The sequence below is a fragment of the Malus domestica genome, chromosome 14 (genome assembly GCF_042453785.1).
Source record: "Malus domestica chromosome 14, GDT2T_hap1".
NCBI classification, from domain to species: Eukaryota; Viridiplantae; Streptophyta; class Magnoliopsida; order Rosales; family Rosaceae; genus Malus; species Malus domestica.
The window spans coordinates 26936214-26960771 of NC_091674.1; the positions used below are offsets into that span (position 1 = coordinate 26936214).

General features: G+C 39.7%; 3 protein-coding genes and 1 long non-coding RNA gene across 5 annotated transcripts; 2 read left to right on the forward strand and 2 right to left on the reverse strand.

Annotated features, from left to right (window-relative positions):
* Positions 1-352: 352 nt before the first annotated feature.
* Positions 353-5082, reverse strand: LOC114821043 (alpha-mannosidase I MNS5). Its single transcript, XM_029092781.2, has 15 exons — positions 4813-5082; positions 4029-4071; positions 3888-3953; positions 3741-3802; positions 3491-3590; positions 3091-3273; positions 2801-2849; positions 2535-2714; positions 2213-2333; positions 1980-2061; positions 1803-1888; positions 1558-1658; positions 1210-1351; positions 954-1104; positions 353-843 (listed from the first exon to the last, which is right to left on the reverse strand). The coding sequence occupies exons 1-15, from the start codon at positions 4953-4955 to the stop codon at positions 616-618; spliced, it is 1737 nt and encodes a 578-aa protein (XP_028948614.1). The 5' UTR covers positions 4956-5082; the 3' UTR covers positions 353-615.
* Positions 5083-6211: 1129 nt separating this feature from the next.
* LOC103438146 (peroxidase 41-like) lies at positions 6212-7609 on the forward strand. The gene has a single exon (XM_029093234.2). The coding sequence runs from the start codon at positions 6380-6382 to the stop codon at positions 7355-7357; it is 978 nt and encodes a 325-aa protein (XP_028949067.1). The 5' UTR covers positions 6212-6379; the 3' UTR covers positions 7358-7609.
* Positions 7610-9522: 1913 nt separating this feature from the next.
* Positions 9523-10512, forward strand: LOC103431181 (peroxidase 41-like). Its single transcript, XM_017331164.2, has one exon. It carries the CDS (start codon positions 9523-9525, stop codon positions 10510-10512), a length of 990 nt encoding a protein of 329 aa, XP_017186653.2.
* A 10057-nt stretch (positions 10513-20569) lies between these two features.
* On the reverse strand, positions 20570-21557 carry LOC139191079 (uncharacterized). 2 transcript variants are annotated; one of them, XR_011575216.1, is made up of 5 exons: positions 21418-21557; positions 21237-21310; positions 21056-21153; positions 20875-20972; positions 20570-20699 (listed from the first exon to the last, which is right to left on the reverse strand). It is a non-coding gene; the product is annotated as an uncharacterized lncRNA (long non-coding RNA). The 2 variants fall into 2 exon arrangements; XR_011575215.1 differs by having other exon boundaries at positions 21237-21422.
* Between the last annotated feature and the right edge of the window lie 3001 nt (positions 21558-24558).

A 24558-nucleotide genomic window follows, 5' to 3' on the forward strand; every position in this document is an offset into this window, starting at 1 on the left:
TTTAGTTGATCATTTTGTCCTTTTGTTTTGTTTTATCATGTCAAGATTTCAGGCAGGAGGAGTATAAAAACAGATCGAGGGATTCCATAAAAGCATTATGAATCGTCTATTTACTTGGTACAATTGATTGACTAAGCAATTTTATTTATAATTTATTTTTTGTAAAATTAATTATTTTTATAAAGTGATTTATAATATGAACGGGTTCAATTATAAATACTAAGTTCTATAAACACCGTGAAGTATTTTGAAAAAAAACTCCTCCTTAGCCTTAAGAAATCAAGCGCTTCTCTCACCTTTTTAAGATGATACTTTTGTTCTTGACTTTCACGTTTGAGTTTTGGATGAACGCTTTGGCAATACGTTGTATGGATCTTATTTATCCTGAATAAAAGTATATTTCCCAACTAAAAAACTTCATCACCCAAAAATTTGGTACATTGCTCTGAGAATCTGAAGGGTAACTCAATTGCATAATCTGCTATTCACTTCTAAATCATGTATTCCTATCCTCTCTCCCCTTTCTCATAGTGTGTTCCTATGCTCTGATATTCCAGTTACAGAAATTACGTTTATTGTTTGTCACCGAAAACAACTCCGGTTTCTTCCATGGAATCATATGAACAACCATAGCCCGCAGTAGCCAGCGATGCTACACGATCTTCGTCTACAATTAGTTGAGTCAACTCCACATTCATCGTCTGTTAGACACCTGTGATCACTACGAGCATCTGGGACGTGGCAAGCACTCTCAGCTTGTTGGCCGCCGCATTCCCACGAATTCATCGTCGTAGGACATACTTGCATAGACATTGCACTTGTCCGTCGTGCTTGATTTCCGGCCTGCACAAATGAAATTACAACTCGTGTAAGGACATAAAGAACAAGAACGCATCTTGTTTCTGTTTGCTCAAAGGAAAACTACTATGCATGCAGTTGAGTAGAAGCAACACCTTGAGAGAAGTCCGGTTACTATGGATGTAAGTCTCAGGAAGCCTGTCATGCCAACTACTCAACACTGGAAGGGGGTGACCCTCGGTTGTGAAAATATAGTTTTGTTCAACCAAAAATGAATCGTCGAACAAAAGAAATAGATACTTGCACCTACAAAAAAACAAAAGACATCAGTTCAGATACATGTTAGCGCAATAATTTACGCGTGATTGTTTTCTCTGTATTTGCATAGTGCAAGGGAAAAACAACTCTTACGTCTCAGCAAGGAAGAAACTATGCTGATGATCTTCCAACTGCATAGTTGTGACATCTCTAATGCTAGCAAAACCTCCTTCCACTTTTGTGTATAAGTTCAGAGAATTTACAATTGACTCCCCCACTTCAATGTACCATGGGTCTGATAACACAGAAACAAACATGGGCGAAAAATCAGAAAAATAGGACCGGCTACAATCGCGATACAGGATTTTTTTTTTTGTTTCTTATATTATCTTGAATAAAAGAAATTTCATCTTAGGGCACTGAGATGTCTGAATGCTTACAAAATATCGCCTGAACTTTTAGAACCATGTGAAAAATGAAAACTAATAAAGACAATCAAACCTTTAGTTGCTTGATACAAGTAGAACGTTGACTCAGCCAATTCAGGGCGCAGAGGATAATACTTTTCTGTGGGATGCAACATTTGATGGTCCAACAAATACCTACATTATTTTACAGTTCATATTAGACAGTTTTTTGTCCCTTATGAGAAATACTGCAGTAATAGGAACCAACCATAAAAAGCTAAGAAGTCCATATGTAGAATGTAAGAGTACAGACTCATAAGAAAACGGTTTCAAAAGCACCTTTCTGGTATTACTCCAAACTTTTCCCATACATGGAAAAATTCACGGTGTGAAGAATTTGCGGCTGCAATATCGCCAACAAGAACCTATAAACAAAGTTCATATCTAAAGATTAGAAGACTTTCTGAGGTTTGGAGTTATTATAGTAGTAGTATGACAAAGTTTAAGATTCCCAGCCTGTAGGCCAGGCCAAAATGCCTGAAGGCTAGTAAGCTGCCAATAAGTTGCTTTTCCTGTCCTCATATCAGCTTCATGGTACCTAATTACAGTAACATGCTTTATCAAAATAACTTTGCAGCCTACTCGTCTCAATTTAAACTTACAGCTAGAATCCAAACTTTCAACACTTGAAAAGTACCAATAATAATTTGAAATAAGGCATTCAATAAGGCTAGGAGGAAGTGCTGTACCATGGACCATGTCTGAAATATTTCTGCACAGCAATATAAGCAGAATGAAACATTCTCCAGAACTCCTCCTTTCCGAAAAGTATGTGGGCCTTAAATAGATACTCATAAAATGAATCAACCCCTAAATGAAGAAACATAGAATCCAACATCAGAAACTAAAAGTCTACACGCTCAAGATGCATCAAGGGAATGGTTTCTGATGGCCTGGAGCCCATCACACAAGGAAATATTGGCACGTGTACGATTTGGGAAACCCAATAAACTACGTAACAAAACATATAATGTAGTACATTAAAGACCCCAAAGCCCTGACCAAACCTACCAGCTCCAATCCCAGATGAGTACTCAAGCCATTCCCCAGTTGATACATCCAGCGTTGTACCAAGTAGATTCAAGGAACTACGCATGCCCCATAATTTACGAAGAGCACGTAAAGCTGCAGATTCGTATTTGGGGTCTCCAGTCAATCGGGACAATGCTCCCATTTCCAGAATTAGGGAACCTGAATTCATACAGAAAATCAGGAGATTCAGGAACGTCACATTTATTGGTGTCCTCATCTGAATACAGGAAAAGAAAGCCCCTCACCACATCCTGAAGTGCTTGTTTCAGTAGTCTCATTCTCCATCACTCCATACTGTCCACAGAATTTCGCATTGATGCAGAGTCATATATCCTTCTTACAAACAAAACCACCAAAACATTTTCATATATTTTGAAAATTGAAAGGTGAAGTCTTGAAATTTTTTGCAAGTCACAGGTGCACCCAACTATATGTTTAGACTGACAATAATGATATAGAAAGAATCATATCATGCTTACGTCCCAAAAATCACAATGTAATCAAATATTGGAGCTCAGCATGTCACAGGTAGTACCTTTAAGTTAATCCATGCATACGGCAACCCCGTCGGCGTGTTAAATGCAGGTAGGAAGCGTTTCCCTAAGTCCTCGGCCAAAGTAAGCAGCTGATTCTTGTAAACTCCTTGACCCAGCCTGTTTGAAGAATCACTTGCAAGTAAATGAGCAGAAACAAGTCCTCCAAGCACTCTTATGTTGCACTACAAAATAGCAATCAAGTGGAAAAGAGAACCAATTAAATACATAAAGAACAAAACTAGACGACAATATATTGCTCTTGAATAACATTCAAAATAATATCTAAATCCAGAAACTGCATCCCATTTTGAACAATCTAAAAGGTATGACAATAATAAAGTTCTAGAATCAGCATAACTGAACTAAATTAAGCTTTTCCACAAGCTATTCAATATATACCTCAAAAAGATTTACCCTCACATCAACATTGAACTTCAAATTGTCAGCAAGCCAAATAATTGCGCTTTCAAATTCAGTGTTGTTTCCCATAATGACAAGGCTGCGAGACAATTTTACATCAGAGTGACAACAAAATTATATGAATCATTATGAAGAAAGTACCAGAGTTCAGCATAATATTGCAAAAACTGAAGGCATATAAATTCAGATTATAGAAGAGTATCTATGACATAATCGGTTCATGTCAAACCTGGACAATGATTCTATAAGACTCAGAGCCGATCCACTGTAGCCTTGTGGTAGGTGTTCAAGCTGAAATAGGGAAAGAAAGCACTTCAATTTACTTTTGAAAATTGCAACTAATCATAATTCATTTTATATACAAATATATAGTTACCTTCAGATTTCCAAGTTCACTAAGAGAGTCAGTGAAACTTTTACTCAGTGGCTTTAGCTCATCATGCTGCAAAGAATGCAGTTTTAATATCATACGAACGGAGGTGCAAAACCTAGAAGAAATAATGAACAAAAAACTTACCGGAAATGCATGTATCATGTAGTTGTCGTATGCATGATAAAACCTGAAAGCAGGGAAATAGCTTTACTGTAAGAACCCTTCAAGTACTTCCACAAACAAACATAGACGTTGTACTAAAGAGATCCTCATACAGCTATCTACTCTTTTCTTATACAATTTGTTTAGTTCCCTCACACGTAGGCAAATTCTCCCAAAGACCAGATTATATTTTACAGGGGTTTCCGGGTGGCCGGTGCAAAACGATTCCGCAAGTCATAAAATGTGATTTCTTTACTTCAAAAAGTGCAAAAAAAAATGCGAAAGTCATACTAAACCAATTAATAGTCTTAGGGTTGTTCTGTTTCATTTTCTTAAGAAAATTGCCTTTAGCCCATATCGTCGAAACCGTAACAACTGGAAATGTCTAGTTCCCCAAAGCCCCATACTTCAAGATCTCAAATTTACATTTCCATCAGTATTTGATTTACCAATTCCATCCAAGCATGCCATTCCACTTTGACAAATATCCATATTTTTTCAAAATTAATACAAAAATAAACTCTTTCTACAATCTCATCACCTAAAACCAAAACTCCTACATTTTTTTCGAACTAAAACACAAAATTTACAAACAGAATCAACCAAAACAAACCCAAATCAGCAAAACCACAAAGTCCAGCAAAAAACCCCTGATTGGGGAGCAAAATGACGGATACCCATTAAGCTAAATTTTCAAATATTGAAGAAAAACGGAAACTTCAGCTGAGAAACCGAGCGGGTGGAGGTGAAATTCGAGTTTACTTACATCTTACGGACTTTATCTCTGAGGCGTCGCTTCTTAGCTGCCCAACGGGGATCGGACGGCGATGCGGAGGTCGATAAGTTTATGAGGGTGGGAGAGATCAGAAAGAAGAGAAGAACCCATGTCGCGCATTTGCGCGGCAACATGGCTATTGGGTCAATTGGATTGGGATTCGTATCAGAGATGGACAGAGAAGAATCAGAGGACTGAGGAAGGCGGGTTATTCTGCGATTTGCCAATTAGCTTGTCTGGTTGGTACTGCAGGCGCCAGGTAATTGTAAGAAAAATAAAATTAACTAAAGAGCATGTTATAATTTAAATTAAATTATATTAGAAGGAATTAGATGATTGGTGGATGTTGATGTACGTGTGCAAATGGGATTAGATGATTGGTCAACACAGTGTCATCCTTGTATTTTCTATGATTTGAGTTTTTATTTTCTTTTGTTGATATTGATAAGGATGCACTATAAAATATTAAAATGTGAATGTGATCAAGATTGAGTTTGGACTCTATTTGGACCACTAATTCAAACCGAACACCCTTTCACTTATTTTTGGGTCACCAGATAGTTATTGCGCTAGTTATGTTAATTCTAAATTAGATGGCGTTATTCGCACATTGATTTTTATTTCTCTTTATTCTCTTAATTCTGGACTGTTAAACTGAATGAATTGACAAAAATTAATAAGAGTATATGAAAGGTAAAAATAGATACGTAAATAACCTACACTTCTGAGTCCAAGTCCAAAATAAATAACTATTATTAACTAGTTATTAGTTTAGTTATAATTTTGTTCTCGATAATTGAAAAAAAGTACCACTAAAAACTTTTTTTTTTGTTAACCCTATGTCCAAAACCAATGGGACAAGGTTCCCTTAATATATTCATTTTTGTGATTTGGCTCAATCAAAAGATGAGACGTTTATTTTGTTTACAGAAGTTCAAGAAAAATTAAATAACAGTGCATTAAACAATAAAACATGTGTTCCTTCTTTCATTATTTAAAAAGAAATTCAATTATCAACTGTCATATCATACAATCTATAAATTATAATTAAAGTAGAGAGTTTTTATTATATTGTTCATTAATTAAACTGTAGGGCAGTTGGAAGTTGAATTTCCATTTCTGTTATACCGATACAATCTTGACAACAATCAATTGGAAGCTGCATGCATGACTCTACGATCAATTGCATGGCTGTTCTCTCAGGTCCAACGCACTCCTCGCTCAAACAAAGACACCAAAACTATATGCAATGCAAAAATAGCAGACCAAAAACCACAAATGCACACTTAAATCCACGAAAATTCCATGCAGAAATAGTACCAATACATCAAATCCCCTAAAACTACTCCCATCCACATATCAAACACTCACTCCACCTTCTTCCCCTGTCGTCTGTTTTTCTCAAACCTATTACTTAATTTGCCTTCTCTTTCCAACTTCCATTGAGGAAAGATCTCAGGGGAAGAAGCAGGTCTCACCCTAAGCCCTGATCTTCCTCTAGCTACCATCATCATCATCATCATCATCATCATCATCATCTGTCTCTCTTTCCAATAACATGGCTATTGCCATACTTCTTCTTCTCTTCTTCTCCATTCCCTTCTCCGAATCGAAGCTCACCAAAGATTACTACAAGCAAACTTGTCCAGACTTTCAGAAGATTGTCAGAGACACCGCGTCCCAAAAGCAAGCCGCCCAACCCACCACCGCCGCAGGCACTCTCCGCCTCTTCGTCCACGACTGCTTAGCTGAGGGTTGTGACGGCTCCGTCCTCATTGCCTCCAACCATCTCAACAAGGCTGAGCGCGATGCTGAGATCAACGAATCCCTAGCAGGTGATGGTTTTGAGGTGGTAGTCCGTGCCAAGACCGCCCTGGAGCTCACCTGCCCAGGGATTGTCTCGTGCGCAGACATTCTCGCCGAGGCCACACGTGACCTTGTCACGATGGTTGGTGGACCTTTCTACTCCGTCCGGTTGGGACGAAAAGATGGACAGGTTTCCCTTGCGTCCAAGGTTGAGGGAAACTTGCCAAGAGCAAACCAAACCGTGGATGAGCTCATCAAATTCTTCGCCGCTAGGGGTTTCACAATTGAAGAAATGGTTGCCTTAACTGGTGGACACACAATTGGATTCTCTCATTGCAAGGAGTTCACTGACAGGCTTTTCCATTACAGCAAAACTACTCCAACAGACCCAGAAATCAACCCTAAATACGCCGAAGCCTTGAAGATGACATGCGGTAACTACACAACTAACCCCGCCATGGCTGCCTTCAACGACGTGATTACACCTGGAAAATTCGATAACATGTACTATCAGAATCTAAAGAGGGGCTTGGGGCTGCTGGCATCGGACCATGCACTTGCTAAGGACCCGAGGACGAAGCCTTTTGTGGAGTTGTACTCTACTGACCAGGCGGAGTTTTTCAAGGCTTTTTCTCATGCAATGGAGAAGCTTGGACATCATGAGATTAAGACCGGGCATCAGGGAGAGGTGAGGCGCAGGTGCGACGCGTTTAACTCGCTTCAGGCTTAGATTATAATGAAGGATGAGAGATGAAGAAGCAGAAGATGATGATGATGATGATGATGAAATGAGAAGAGATGATTGTTATTATTGGTTTTCATTTGGCCATGGATTAATTCATCGCTAGGGAAAAAAGAGAGAGAGTTTTTACAAATCTTTCTGTTTTTATTTTATTTTTCGCTCTTTTCTTATTTGGTTCGATATGTGACATGATGATGATGGTACATAAGTTCAAGATTATATGATATTTGAGTATTTATACATTACAGTGTGATTTTTGAGATAGCTTTCGAGGAGTTGTGATGATTTTTTATTTGTTTTTAAAGACAATAGTATTTACACTAAAAGGGTAAGGAAGTGTGTTAAGCCTTACAATAAGTTTGTTATAATAAGAGGTCTTTAATTTTAAGGGAATGGATCCCCATTTTTTTTTTATTATAAAAATATGGCTTAGTTGTGGAGTTCACACCACATCCAACTTTAACGATCCGAACAGTCTATTTTTCAAATTGCACCTCATAGATCATCCTTGCAAAATATTAGGCAAATCGATAATATTTGAGGCATCTAATTGAGTTCAAATAAATTGCCAAACACTTTGTTCTAAGAAAACATTTAATTTCATCATGATAATTAAATGGGCAAATGATTTCGAATTGAATTGAATTTTTTTAAGGGTGATCTATGAATCGAGACTTAAAAAACAAATGTGCGGATCATTGAAGTTCGATGTGGAGCGAGTCCCAAAATTAATCCCCATTTTTTAATAAAATGGGGACCCCTTCAATTAAAGGTTGTGTAGTACTAGAATCCAGATCTCTCATATTAATCGCACTGTTCTAAAAATCTCCGCCTAGCGCCGCCTAGGCGCTAGTCGGTTGACCACCGCCCCGATTAATGCCTAGGCGTTTGAAAATTAAGAAATGACGCTTAGACCCACTAAGGCACCCGCCTAGACCGCCTAGCCCACCGATACCCGCCTAGGTTGCGACTCACTTAGATAGAAAATAAATAACTTTCATTTTGCATTTTATTTTTTTTTTCAAAAAATTGTAATAGACTTGTTGAATGCTTAAACAAACAGACATTATATATTTGTTCCCCATGTTTTCATTATGTTCAAATACTTTATAATATATATGTTATTCTATTTTGTAGTTTATGATGCAATTATATATATCTTAAGCATAAAGAGATGCTTATTTACATGAAATATAATAGATTTACTTAAATCCGTTTAGTCCGCCTAAGCACTAGGCCCCAACCCACCGCCCAACTAGCGCCTAATGTCTTTTAAAACCTTGATTAATCGACAGTAATTTCACCTCAAACGTTAATAATTGTTCGTTAGGGTCAAATAATTATCAGGAAAACGCCTTTGAGATCAAATCTACAGACAGGCATGCAGGGAAACATCAAAAGATTTTCGGTTTAAATACCAAATAATGAATTTTCCATGCATCCCTCAGAAATAACAATTTTTCTTTTGTAAGAATCTTAAGGAATATAAAACAGCTTGATATGTGTACTTACAGAAACCCAATACGCCTGTGCAACCTCAAACACCTGCATATTAAAGATTTGGGCTTCAAAAGAATCGCATCTATTTATGCATGGTGATATGTACAGTGGTGTCCAGCGCCGGAAAGTCATCTTGCTGAAGTCGGAACATCAAAACACAAGACACATAGCTGGCTAGCTATCACCCATTTCACAAGTCTTGCTTGCCATTGCTATGTGTGAGCTTTTGATTTCCAAGGGAAAATGGAAACTTTGGGGAACAAAAGTTGGATGGGATTGCGGGAAGCATTTTAGGGTTTGAATAAAACTGAATCTAATTGATTGTAAGGCTATAAAAGGCGAGCTATTGTCAGCTAAACCGAGTAGTCGTTCTAACTGATAAGTTGCTTAATTTTCAGCAATCGATGCTTCCATTCGGTTAAGAACTGTCGAACTCAAAGTTGTTACTTGTTAGTCAGTTTTACACAGCTCATAGAACTGTTCTACTATTACGTATAAATTTCCAGCCTTATTTGTAGTTCTCCATTCATTCACCAAAACAAAACAAGTTTCTATCAAAGTTCTTCAAAATTGTTTTACTTTTCTCCTAGCCATGTTTGATTTTCTTTAACATTATTAACAACACACCAAATCATTTCTCTCTCTAGCTACCTATGTCTCAATCCATGACTCTTCCAATCCTTTTCCTTCTCTTCCTCGCCATTCCATTATCCGAATCTAAGCTCTCCATCGACTACTACAAAAAAACATGCCCTGACTTCGAAAGCATTGTCCGTGACACTGTGACTTCAAAACAAATCGCCAGTCCCACCACCGCGGCAGGCACTCTTCGTCTCTTCTTCCACGACTGCATGGTCGAAGGCTGCGACGCTTCCATCCTCATCTCCTCCAACTACGTTAACACAGCAGAGCGTGATGCCGACATCAACCAATCCCTCTCGGCAGACGCCTTTGACCTCGTGGCAAGAGCCAAGACCGCCCTCGAGCTATCCTGCCCAGGCATTGTTTCTTGCTCCGACATCCTCACCTTAGCCACACGCAACCTGGTCACGATGGTCGGCGGTCCGTTCTACAAAGTCCGATTGGGACGGAAAGACGGACAGGTTTCCAAAGCTTCACTAGTGGAAGGAAATCTCCCAAGAAGCAACCAAACCCTAGATGACATGATCAAATTCTTCGGTACAAAGAGCTTCACACTCCAAGAAATGGTGGCTTTGTCCGGTGCACACACAATTGGATTCGCTCATTGCAAAGAATTCGCCGACCGGATTTTCAATTACAACAAAACTACACCAACAGATCCTGACATGTACCCAAACTATGCTCAAGGGCTGAAGAAAATTTGTGCAGACTACAAAACGAACATTGCCATGTCTGCCTTCAACGATGTGATCACACCCGGCAAGTTCGATAACATGTATTATCAGAATCTGAAGAGGGGTTTGGGGTTGTTGGCATCGGACCATGTACTTGTTAAGGACCCGAGGACGAGGCCTTTTGTGGAGTTGTACTCGACGGACCAGGGTGCTTTTTTCAAGGCTTTTGCTCATGCTATGGAGAAGCTTAGCCATCATGGAGTTAAGACTGGACGTAAAGGAGAGGTCAGGCACAGGTGTGATGCTTTTAACTCGATTAAAGCTTAATTAATTAGATGATGTTGAAGAAGAAGATTATCGCCAAGGGTTGTCAATGGCCATGAATTGAATTCGGCAGAGAATTAAAGAGACGGATTTTCTTGTGATTCAATTGTCATATTATATAAATTTTTATGTATTATGGTGATGATAGCAAAATTACAAATCATTTACGGAATGAAATGTAACCGCAACAACTGAATCTCTCACTAGAATATTGATATGATGCCTTACAAGATCCCCAAAAACAGAACATGAAGATTGTTGGTACCATATTATATTGAGCCTCGTTATTTAGGCTTCCAGACATTGAGCCCATGATTCATGTAAAAGAGGAGGAGCCCTTAGTCTATAAAAGGTCTCCTCACCCTCACAATCCTCAAGGTCTCATCCTCACATACAAAGCCACAAGGCTCACAAACAGAGAAACTCTCTCAAACTCTTTTTTCTCTGGGTACTCCCCCTCACACTTGTAATCCATACATACAGTTACAGAGAAATATGATTAACATCAGTGTGGACGTAGCCCAAACATTAGGATGAACCACGATACATCTTGTGTTCTTTACTTTCTTGCAAATTCACGGTCGGATTTACGTTGTTCCAAGACTCCTCCGATTTTGATGAACATGATCCGCAGATTTGCAGACCGGCAGATACACGAACCCCAACCCTTGTTACAGTTACATATATTCACTATTACAATTCAACAGTTACGGTCTACTTGATCACCGGAACCTTACGATCCAGGTGATCACCAGAACCAGGAAATCGACAATTGTCTTCAATAGAACAAGTTTCGGAAGAAAGAGTGCTTGGAGTGGTATAGCATTCAGGGAGTCGGAAAAGAAATTACCCCGCCCAACACTTGAAAAAATTTTCCCCATTAATTACAAACCTTGGTCAACATTTATACCCGACCTGGGCGCTTCCTCATTACGAACACCATTGATGGAGGCAGAGAGGGAGGCATACGCCGTACGCGGCACTTGCTGAGGGTGCTCTATGGTTAAAATTTGGGCGGCCTTGCCGGAAACGTCTCGTGCAAGAGTCAATTTTTAAGCCTTTCGCCCCTTTCAGGTTGGTGGGAGAATCAGAAATTTCCAGCTTCGCAAACCCATTCACATTTTTCGGAGATTAAACTCGGAGTTTATAACCTTTTGACCCGATTGAACTCGGAGTTTAAGCTAACTTTTGGGAAATTGAGCGGACTTTAAAGCTTCTGTTCAACTTTCAAAAACTTCAAATATTTTTCTACAAGTTGAATCATCATAACTAATCAGAATAGACGATTGTTTGGGATAAAATCTGAACTTTGGGCCAGAGAGAAAGTCGGCCCAAACCCAAGGCCCAGAGGAAAACTTAGGAGGCAGGAAAGAGGCTTTCGGCTGGGCACAAATTACAAAGGCCACCTGCTTACCTGCTCAAAGACCACAGGGGGTAGGTTATTCAATCACTGCACAGCCCAATAAAGTACTTTATTGGTGGCATTCATGTAAAAAAGCTAGTGAGTCATCACCAAACCGCATTCGGGCAACCGCCATTGCTACAGGAACCCAAGCTGAATCCGTCTATAAAATGAGGAAGAGAAGACAGAATTAAGGACACTCAATCAAACAAACAAAAGCCAAAACTCTGCTCAAGCCAGATTTGCCTTCAACAAAGCTGTAGTCAGCACAAGCCTTCATCCCGTTCGGGATAAACCTTCCCAAACCCCTGTAATAGCTCTGCTACCTTGTTCTTGGTGGTATCGATTCATTTTGTATCCTCTTCTCCCCATCAACCCCTTCTGAAAGCTTTCAGACCTCTGATAGAGCCACAAAGATAGATTTTGTAAGAAGTTCAGCCTTGGCCGATAAGGTTCAAACTTGCCCGACTATCTTTGCTCTATCTTTGTCTTTTCTTTCTTTTAAAAGCACAATAACATGTTATATATTCTCAGTTATATACAAGTTATTTCTGGCAAAGTCACAATGAAAATGAGTCTTCAGCACTTGAATCCGATCTGAATCACGTCAGAGTTTAGATCAGATCTGAGGCTTAAGCCCGCGGGCATGTAATTTAAAGATCAGTTTAAAAGTCCTTGGCCTCAAGGCATAAAAAAGAACTCTATGTGGACTCAACCCATCCACGACGATCCTTGATAAGCGAGAAGTCTGAAGTTACTTGGGGCGCAAGTAATCAATCTATTTCTCCGTTTTGTTGCTATTATATCTTGATTCGTAAAAAAGGCTTAAGCATAGAGTGAATTCTGATAGAAAGCCTCAAGGTCTACACCTAAGGCCCCACGAAGGCATCTATTTAGCTTCATTTTATGTTGCGGTCTAGTTGGTCCGAGTATAAGGATTAACTCTGATGGGAAGCCTCAAGGCCTATACCTAATGCCCTACAAAGGCACTCATTTGGGTTCGTCCTACCTCTTGGATTCAGATAATCAAAGGTATAATAGTGATAAAACTCTGGCAACCATAAAAGGCAAAATATGATACATCCAAGCGCTGGTTTAGTTTGACAGGAAGCCTCAAGGCCTACACCTAAGGCCTCATAAAGGCACCTGTTATATCTAACTCGGTTTCTCGGGCGTATACATATTCAACCAAAGCTTAAACACCCATTCAACATCTGCCATACTGAAGATGGCAGTGGCACGCCTGAGCACGATAAAGTTAATCTTGATTGTGAGCCTCAAGGCCTACATCTAAGGCCCCACAAAGGCACCCTTTCAAATTAACTCTGTCCTTCTCTTTCAGAACTGCCCGACGAGCCTTGCCCGAAGTGTGTCTTGCCCGACCAAGATCTGCCCGACGAAGGCCTTCCCGAGCAAGCCCGAGAAGAAAGCAGGAGTACGACAGATACCCTCAACCGACGCCATTCTCCCAGGGGAGCTGTGTGCTCGACCGCCAGGAGATTTCTGCGACGAACAACGATCCTCTTGGTTATTAAGTCATACAGTTTTTCAGGTTCCTGAAAGTAATTACTACCCGTTTTCACAATTTGATTTTCTTTTCGTACGACTGCATTTTCCCGGTAACCAAACAGATGGTAAAGACAAATGGGTGTGAGAGAAGGAGGTAGAAGATAGATACTTCTCGAGTCTTGGCTTTATCCGAGGAGAACTTGGAGACAATCTCCAGGACTTCTCTGGAAGTCACCATCGGAGGCCGCCGAAGCTCCGATGACAACCCGGCAGTCTGAATATGAGAGACTGGAGCTAGAGTTTCGTTTCCCGGTGAGAATTTGGGCAGTTTATAACGGAGAAAATGGCGGGAAGACGGTTGGTTGGGAAAGTGGAAAGTTGGAGATGTTTGGTGAAGGGTTTACGACAGGAAAGGTTTATATTTGCGGGAATACGTCCAACCAAGAAAAGGGAAAGACGATGCAGGAAAATAATTTCTGTTCTTCTCTTCTTATTGTTTGGGACCCCACCCCAGTCCATTTGTATGGGAAATTTTTTATTGTGACTGAAATTGGTGATATATTATGTGTTTTTAATATGTACGTAGAACGAAATTTTATTTTTTAAGTTATTAACTTTTTAATACATATATCACATCATTTATATAGTGACACGGGATCACACTGAAAAATCTCTTCATTTGTACACGACAGTAGTTCTAAACATGTGAATTGTAAAGTTTTTAGAGGGAAATTGGAACACAAAATCTCGAGTGCATGAGCGAATGCTATAACCGAGTTACAAGCCACTTGTCATTTGGATTGTAACTATTTCATAAGGAAATGATAAACACACATTTTTTTTAGCTTCTTACACATCATTATTTAATCTTATCTGTTGTTTTTGTATGATACATTCAATTTGATGGTTAGAAATAAGTGAATTTTAACGAAAAACTCCTGGTACTATTCACTTTAACGAAAAACCACATTTTAATACTAAAAAGTCAATCTTGGTACTATTTACTTTACTCTTTGTTTTGTCTTTATCGTTAAAATTCAAAGTTTTAAAACCCTTTTCATTAGTTTTTTTTAGAAATAAAGAGATGTGTAAGAGAAATTAATTAAGATGTGTAAAATTCAAATCCTTAATTCGTAACCTATGGGATAGATGCAATGATTGAAATTCACTATTACATTCAGAAAATGAAACTCATACTCAGAATGATTGATCCTTGGACCGGTTACGAGTCAATCAAAGCGTAAGTGTACACGGAGTAGGATTTTCTTCTTTTTCTTTTTGTTCTCTCATTTTTTTTTATTTGAACGATCACGGTTAAATCACGTTAACATTTTATATTAATTTTTTATAGTAAAAGAAAGACAAAATAAAAGAATGTGAGAGTAAGGAATGAAAAGATGAGGAGAGAAAATCTTAATCCGTGTATGACATGATTAATATTGTAACACGTATTATAATATGTGTGAAATTATAACATCACCTGCAGTTACATTGAAAACTTTAATGTTTGTTTTTACTTTTTACAATTCATGCCCTCCTTGGAAGAGGCTCCTCGATCAATCATTCATGCAACATAATAACATATGTATCCTATTTTATCGTTGTATTACGAATCACTAGTCACGGATCTAGAAATTTTTCTGAAAAATATCACATATAAAATGTTCACAAATATTCTGTAGACAAATAATCCCCTACGTACTCAGTAGGATATTCAAATATTCATGACAAAATTTAAATGGTTGGTTTGATGTAGTGAGCATTCATCTTTGTATAGTTGCAATTTTATCGGATGTTTTAAATGGAGGATACATTAAGACCTACTTCAATCCTTGGAGTAAAACTTAAATTTTAGGTTCTAAATTTACCCTAACTTGCTCAAACCCTTAGGCCAAATATGAGTTTTAACCTAAAACTCATTTTTGGAGCAAATTTAACCCAGAATTCCTCCAGGGTTAGTGGGTTGGCCCACCATATATGTGTATCTTTTTTTAGTTTTATATTTATAAATTATTTGAATTCAACGGTTACGATCTAATATGATCAAATCTAACGGTAATGAAAAAGATCTAACGGTTCAAATTTAAATCCAACGGTTCAAATAATTATAAAAAAAATCTTTCATGTGTTTCATATTCTTTCATAGTGTTCCACGAGTTTCATGGTGTCAGTTTAGTGATTTTGCAATGTTTATTGAAATCTAAATATTTTTAGGTTAAAATGTTCATAAAATTAAATTAGGATAGTGTACATATTTTATTTTAAATGTTACTTAAAGAATTCTAAATTCATTTTTTAATGACCTCGAACTAAAAATTTAACCCATCAGGGTTGGAATAGAAAACATATTTCTGAGTTAAAACCTAAATTTTATGGGTTAAAAATTCTACGTTTTAACCAAAAAGTTGAAAATAGTCTAAGCATTCATTTAAATTAAAAAATGATGATGGTTATAATAATGGGCAAAATTGCTTTTTGAATTGCATTATTAAAAAATATGGGGCCAAAATTGCTACACAGTAATATGGGGCCGCAACCCAACCAAAATCAACCCAATTATTCTGTAAATTAACCAACAAAGCTAGAAAAAAAAAATTAATAAGTTCATAAAAATAGAGGAATTGTATTTTTTTTTCCATAAATAAAACACATATCTGAGCCTTAAAAAATTAGAAAAAAGTAAAAACAATTCAGAAAAAATCAGAATTTTTTTTTACTAACTATTTATTTTAATTTTATAGTCATTTATTGTTAAAATGACCCACAATATAACTTGCGCGACCTTTCAGCCTCTCCCTCGCATTGAATTCCAAATTGCCCTTTTTCTGCCCTATTGATTTCCAAGAATCTTTTGAAACCCCTTTGTCTCTAGCGAGATGAAACACTACAATGGTGACATGACTTAGAAAGAAGAGGCTAAGAAGCTTCTAGCCCTGCAAGATGCTCGACGACGACGAAGTTGGGTAAGTTCTGAACCATTTTCCGCAGCAAAATCCAATTAACGCAGAACCATAACTTAGATGATCGACCGAGTGATTCGTTTTACAAAGTAGGAAGACTCAAAGAATGGTTATGGTGACCCTGCGCCCGCTGTGACAACTCATATACCTCAGGAAGCAGAACCTGACATGGTCGACAGAGTGAAACACATCCAAGACTCAAAAATGGTCATTGTGACCCTATGACTGGTCAGGAAGAGGAGGACAAGAAGTTTCCGGCTCCTCGCAAGATGCTCGACCACGGAGCAGGTTCAGTTCTGAACTATTTTCCGGAGCAAAATCCCATCTATGGAGAACCGTAACCTTGTTGAGAATATGGCGTTTAAGAATGGGAAAAACAAGAACAAACTCCGGAAATCAAAAAACAAATAACCAAGATAAATAACACCAAGAATTTACGTGATTCGGCAATATGTGCCTACGTCCACGGGACAGCAGCAATAATCTTTCACTATATAAATAATGAGTACAACCAATAATCTTGCCAAATCTCTAGAACTAGAACTTGACGAAAAACCTGAAAGAACAAGAACAAGAAATACACTATCTCTTTTCTTTTCTCTCGCACACACTTTACAATATTTTCTCACTCTAATCCCTTGAGTGGTATACAATTTATTGTTTTGCTCCCTCCTCAAAACTAGTACAATAACACTTTATATAGACATATTCTTCAATAAAGATTATTAATCCTAATTGGAATATAGTTATGAATCCTACTCCAATTGAGAAACTAACCCCAATTGGGAAAACAATTTAATCCTCTAAGACTATTAACCCTGTTTGTACCATACTTGACCAATCCCGAAACTACCGAGCACCGGCCAACGCTATACTGTCAAGGACCCAGAAGAGTTCCCCTCCGACCAGGAGGCCAATCACTACTCGACACGTGTCAAGATTAGAAGCCAATCAGAGCGCAGCACGTGTCGACATCAAGAACCAATCATAACATGACACATGTCAATGTGACAAAGCTACAAGTTTTTCTATAAATAGGGGTCATTCCCCCACAATATTGCCTAATGACATTTTGTGTTAAATCATTCACAAGAACTCACTAAATTGAGAGCTTGATCCTTTGTACTTGTGTAAGCCCTTCACTACTAATAAGAACTCCTCTACTCCGTGGACGTAGCCAATCTGGGTGAACCACGTACATCCTGTGTTTGCTTCTCTGTCTCTATTCATTTACGTACTTATCCTCACTAGTGACGGAAGCAACCAAGCGAAGGTCACAAAACCTGACACTTTCTGTTGTACCAAAGTCTTCGCTGATTTTGTGCATCAACATTTGGCGCCGTCTGTGGGAAACGACACTTATTCCTACTCTCTTCAGCTGTGTCAAGCTGGTTTCTATCATTCGTACACTTTCTTTTGATCAGGCATCCCTCTCCAGCATGGGAAGCGAAGGAAGCCACAGCACACAGAATGACACCCCCCTTGCACATAGTGCGAAACAACGAAAGAAGGAAGGAAAACGAGTTCTTCTTCAAGCTAAAGTCGATGAGTTGGAAGCTCAGAACAACAAGATAGCAATGAGGAATGAGGTCCTCCAGGAGCAATATGAGAAGCTCTTCGAGACACTCCACGAAGCTAGGCAAGCTCAGACACGCGAGCTTGTTGCCCCCGTGGAAGTCAACCATCAACTGGGTGCCCTCCAACATGGAGGGTCACATGCATTCGACATAGATATCCCTGATAGGGAACAAATTACCCCTCGATTTGATAATCAACATGAGGCTTCTCTTAACCCAGTTGCTTCGACCCGAACCATGAGAAGCGGAGGGAGACACCTCTTTGCTGAAGGGGCAGAAGGATCGAAAGCCGTCTTTCGCGATTGTCGGGATTTCCTGAAGCAACGTCGAGAGAATTCCATCCATATAAGCTCAAAGATCAATGACCCAAGGATTTCTGAGAGACTCGGTCCCCTGCCACGGCCCGAGCCGGCCACCAACTTGGGGAAGGTGCAACAAGTCCTAGAGAGACATGAGGGTACAGGGGACTCAGAGGTGTTCCGACAGACATACCCTGGAAGCCAGTACAGCGAGTCCAGGGAAAAATCACATGCCCTTGATCAAACCTTCCTAATTCCAAGAGGAGATGGAGATTTACGAAAGAAAGCTCCAGTGGCACATAACTCCGCTCAGGACCCCCTTGTCCTACAACTTCTTGAGGAAGTAAACAAGTTGAAGGCTGAACGTCAGGCTGAAATACCTGACTGGAACCAACCCAGGCCTGGCCCTCTTACAAGGAGGATCCTCAACACCCCCCTTCAAGCAAAGACAAAGCAGAAGCTTGGCTTGCAACTTTATACTGGAAAAGAGGACAGAATTGAGCACCTTAACCTCTTTGAGTCCACCATGGCATACCGGATGCACACCGACGAAGAGCGATGTCTTCTCTTCCCCTCCACCCTCTCTGGCGGAGCTCTAAATTGGTATTGTCGTCTTACACCTGAGACGGTAGACTCATTTGAGGAATTGAGGAAACTATTTGTTTCCCAACACATTTTCCAAACCGATCGCTTGCACTCTGCAGATGACCTGTACACTATCCGCCAGAGGCCAGACGAGTCATTACGTATGTATGCTGGCCGCTTCAGCCATGAATACTCCCGGTGTGCCGAGGCAGACGACAAGACTGCCCTCAAAGCCTTCACGGCAGGCCTACGTGATTGTTTCTTTAAATACATGATCAATGCCAATACTTGGAAGACTTATTCTGAGGTGATGGCGCAGGCTTATAACCATGCCTCCGCCGAGGCAAAGACATATCAGGAGAAACCCCCTCACCCAACGCCATGGAGGAAGAACTAGCAATAGCTAAAGTTTGACGGTTGGGAAGATCATCCAATGTTTCTCTAGTACAGGACTCTAACAAAGACCCTGAAGACTCCGACATTGCAGACTCAGACTTAGAGCTAAAGCTAGAAGAGCCCTCATCACTAGAACTTCCAGACTCTGACATCTACAATAAGAAGAAACAAATTCTATCACTACATGCATGATCAAAACATAAGGAAGTTCCTATATTACCCACATGAAGATGGTGCAAAGCGATGCCGGAACCCTTCTCAATCAGAAAGCAATCCGTCTTCCACAGTCACTACAAAACAAGCAAATGAAGACCGTGTCAAGCGCCAAAAAAAAAAAAAAAAAAAAAAAAAAAAAAAAAAAAAAAAGCTTCATCCAAAAAGCTTCACCTCCAAAACTTCACCCAAAAAGCTTCATCCAAAAAGTTTCACCCAAAAAGCTTCACCTAAAAAAGCTTCACCCAAAAAAAAAACTTCACCCGAAAAGCTTCACTTAAAAAAGCTTCACCTACACAGCTTCACCTAAAAAAGCTTCACCTAGAAAGCTCCCTCTACATACTTTCACCTACAAAGCTTCACCATCAAAGCTTCACCTCGAAAGCTTCATCTACAAAGCTTCATCTACAAAGCTTCACCATCAAAGCTTCACCCAAAAAGCTTCACCTAAAAAAGCTTCACCCAAAAAAAACTTCACCTCCAAAAAGCTTCACCCAAACAGCTTCACCTAAAAAAGCTTCACCCACAAAGCTTCACCTAAAAAGCTTCACCCACAAAGCTTCACCCAAAAAACTTCACCCGAAAAGCTTCACTTAAAAAAGCTTCACCTACAAAGCTTCACCTAAAAAAGCTTCACCTAAAAAAGCTTCACCTAGAAAGCTTCACCTACATAGCTTCACCCAGAAAGCTTCACCTAGAAAGCTTCAACACCAAAGCTTCACCTACAAAGCTTCAACACAAAATCTTGCTCCAAATAAACAAATTTTGTTCACAAAACCCAAGATGCCCTTGAACTTGTACAAAAACACAGGTCAACACAAACATTTGTTTTGTTCTACACCCACAACATCCCTGTCATAACCAAACAAGCAATTATGTATATGTTTCCAAACATATTATAATAGATCCAACAACAAGCCAAAGTCCCAAGTTTCATAATGGACAAAAGTACAGCAATTCATCAATAATGAAGGTGCTACAAAACTTGGAATCTGCCCCAAAATAGAAATCCAACCCAAGAGACTTTTTCTCTCTCTCCCTCTTCCGCCTCCTTTCATCTATCAAATTTCTGCAACCTCTGCTCTTCTCCAATGGAGCTGAATTTTGGACACCCTGTAGTTTTTGAGCATATGAACAACTTTCAAGAAGGAACCATTTCTGTTTGAGCGACGGAAATTAAAGTGTTGAAGCTCCAAACATGACAGTCGGATTCTTGCAGATTTCGAAGCTGCTATGATGTTTCGAAGATCTGGAAATATTTAACCATTAGTTCATTCTGAATGTTTGATATGTTATGAAAGAGACGATGAGGCACAACTTCAATGAAGAAAGCATGCTGATCTGAACAATAGAAAATGGAGTTTCGAAGCTCACAACAAATCTGACGGGTTGACAGAAAAATAATAACCAGTCATTCATCATACCTGAATTTCTTGAGTTATATAGCTCCGAGGGATCTCAAATTTGGATATGTTGTAGTTCACAAGCTGAGGAACAACTTCAATGAAGAAAGCATGCTGATCTGAGCAAGAGAAAATATAGTTTCAAAGCTCACAACAAATCTGACGGGTTGACAGACAAATGATAAACAGTCACTCATCATACCTGGATTTCTGGAGTTATACTACTCCGAGGGACCTCAAATTTGGATATGTTGTAGTTCACAAGTTAAGGAACAACTTCGATGAAGAAAGTATGTTGATCTGAACAAGAGAAAATGGAGTTTCGAAGCTCACAACAAGTCTGACAGGTTGACAGAAAAATGATGAACAGTCACTCATCATACCTGAATTTCTGGATTTGTACTGCTCCGATGGATCTCAAATTTGGATATGTTGTAGCTGACAAGGTGAGGAACAACTTCGATGAAGAAAGTATGTTGAGATGAACAAGAAAAAATGGAGTTTAGAAGCTCACAACAAGTCTGACGGGTTAACAGAAAATTGATGAACAGTTACTCATCATACCTGAATTTCTGGAGTTGTACTACTCCGATGGATCTCAAATTTGGAGATGTTGTAGTTCACAAGATAAGGAACAACTTTCATGAAGACGACTTTGCGATCTGAGCTATAGAGAATGGTGTTATCTTGCATCCACTCAGGCTGATTAGTGGAAACAAAAAGCAATTCCACCAAAGAAAAGATGAAAAAGAGAGAAAAGCTACTAATTGCACTTGATCTTGTCTAGTCAATAGCATGCAGCATCAAACACACAAAAGTTGGAAATATTTTTAGATAAGGCATATGCGAATGTGTGACATCGAAACAAGGATTCGTTACTTTGACAAATTAGTAACAAGCGAGACACCTCATTCGGCAACTCTCTTCGCCTGAAGACTTGGGGGACTCCCACCATATGTTACTGCACCTTAATACTCGGCAGTCTCACAACCACTCAGTGACTTGGATTTTTCAAGTCTCCAACCGAGAAGTTTTCCTCACTCGGGAAATTAAGGGAACACTACCTCAAACTACATGCTTCACTCACAAAGCTTCAACAATACAGGTTTCAACAAAAGCAAAAATTCAAAGAACTTTATGAAGAAGGCTTTGGTGTATTTAACACAATATATTGAAATGAAGCAAAGCTTATTTATTAATATTTTCGATAAGCCACAAATATGTACATATACATGAGTCAAAATAAACAAACAAAAGGGAGCCTTCACAAAGGTTGCTTAGGGGAAGTCTCAGCAGTCGGTAGAGCCCCAGAAAGAGAAAGCACCGGAGGGTGGTTATCCGGAGCCTCAGTACTGGACAAAACCCCAGAAGGAGGAGGCATTGGAGGTTCATCATTTGAAGCTTCATTACTAGGTACAGCCCCAGAGGACGAAGGCAATAAATGCCTTTGGAACAAACCCACAAACTACTGATGATCAAGTAAAACCTTACCATCAGATTCCTTCATCTGGTCAAGCTTCCTCTTCATGTTTGTAGCATAGTCATGGGCGAGCCGGTGCAACTGCTTATTCTCATGCTTGAGCCCTCTAATCTCCTGTTTGAGACTCATCACTTCAGCAGCCAATGATTCAACTTGGCGGGTTCTAGCAAATAGGCGTTGGGCCATATTAGACACAGAACATGCACACTGAACACTAAGAGCCAGAGAGTCCTTAACAGCCAACTCATCAGACCGTTTGGAAAGTAGTCTGTTATCTTTGGGAGTGAGAAGGTTCCTGGCCACCATTGCAGCGGTCATATCATTCTTCATCACAGAATCCCCAACGGTAAGAGGACCAGTAGGGGATATGAAGGATGGGCGCCATATGTTGTCTGGAGAAGGCGTGGCTGTCTCTTCTCCAAGGTTCAGGTCAAAACGACGGTCGGAGGGTCCAGACATTTTCAAATGTGTTGAAGAAGGAAGAGGTCAGACAAATCAAGATCTTAGAAGTGCAAGAAATGAGCTTCTACTGGTAGAGATTCAGGTGTGCTGTGGAACTTAATGCCAGCCTCTATAAAAATCTGCACTCGACGGAGCTTCAGAAATCGAAGAGGCGTTTGCTTTCTCAAAAGCTGGGCTGCTCAGAGACCACGAGGGCCGATCTCAGAAATCGAAGAGGCGTTTGCTTTCTCAAAAGCTGGGCTGCTCAGAGACCACGAGGGCCGATCTCAGAAATCGAAGAAGCACCTGCTTTTTCATCCTCGTCAGCACCTGTCACATGCACAATCAGCTTTGCGAAAATTACGGGCAATCTGTCGAAGATTTCTGGTGAAGTAAAAATCACGTGAATCTTACTGTTCAATCACCGCTCTCCATATGCACCATCAACTCCTCGGGTACCACATATAACTTTGTCAAAGATCTCTGACAAAGTTTAGGCACGAGAATTTCGAAGTTCCAGCTACCCTACTATTACCCATAAGGGTAAAGGAACAGCACCACTGCTTGACAACTGGAAAGTCCCTATGTGTGTCGACCTCCGTGTTTTGTGGCAAGACAGGTTGGCAAGAACGTCCAACCTTTACTCACATTCGAGAAAAGACTCCTAACATAATTACTTTCTCAAAAACCGGAGTAGCACCGCTTTCCGAATCTCGAGAGTCAGATCCTCGACGGGATTGCTTGTTCGAAAACCGAAGAGGCACAACTCTCAGAACTTCGAGAGCCAGATTTCCTTAGATAAAGCTTGTCTGTAATCTTCACACGTAATATCAGCTTTCCAGATACCACATACCACTTTTTCAAAGTGCTCTGACAAAATTAAAACACGTGAAGCTGGCAACTCCCACTACATTGCTGTGACCAAGAAGGGTAAAGGAATAGCATTACTACTTGTTATTGGGAAATCCCTATATACATTGACCTCCCTCCTCAACGGACAGGCAAACCTGCAAAAATGCTCAACCCTTTCTCGCATTCGAAAAGGCACCCTCAACATAACCTCTCGAAATACTCAGCTTTATTTCCCCCCGATAATACCTCAGCAAATAAGCCACACCAAGAACAAGAGTATCTCATATCATCAGGGTCGAAAGCAAGAGTATCCCATATCATGCTTTCTCCCTATCTTGTCTTTGTCCTTGTCCACACCTGCAGGACAAGGAGAAAGAGAGCAGTCAGTCGGAACCTGAAATCAAACCTCCAATTTGGAACTGACTGCCTGGAGCCTTTGCCTGGTTGCTTACTTAGCATTGCTCTCGAGTACTCATCCTCAACTGCTGTCAAAGTCACGAATTCCACCGGCAAATACCTCATGACAGTTGATCAGATATTGGCTCTTTACACTGAAGCTGCCAAGCGTGGATGAGTCACTATGATGGAATGTTCTGAAGGACCATTAAAATGCAAAGGTTGCACACCACTTCTGCCATGCAAAAGATTGAAGCAGAAGGTTCAACGGTGAGCTGAAACAGATCACTACAGCACGACACCTTTCCATACCACATTCATTATTCCGTCAACAGCAAAAGTATCCCATATCATCAAGGTCGAACGTACTCTAGATTTGATGGACTTGTTTTGACCCTCAAATTTTTGAGTCGGCCTTATACTCTGAAGGGCACCAGAAAACCCTCCAGCACAGTTCAAGAATAAGCCTGTGGAAAGTTACTTCTTCAAAAGCAAAAGTATCTCATATCATCTCTTATCCATTTGCTTCTCCTTAT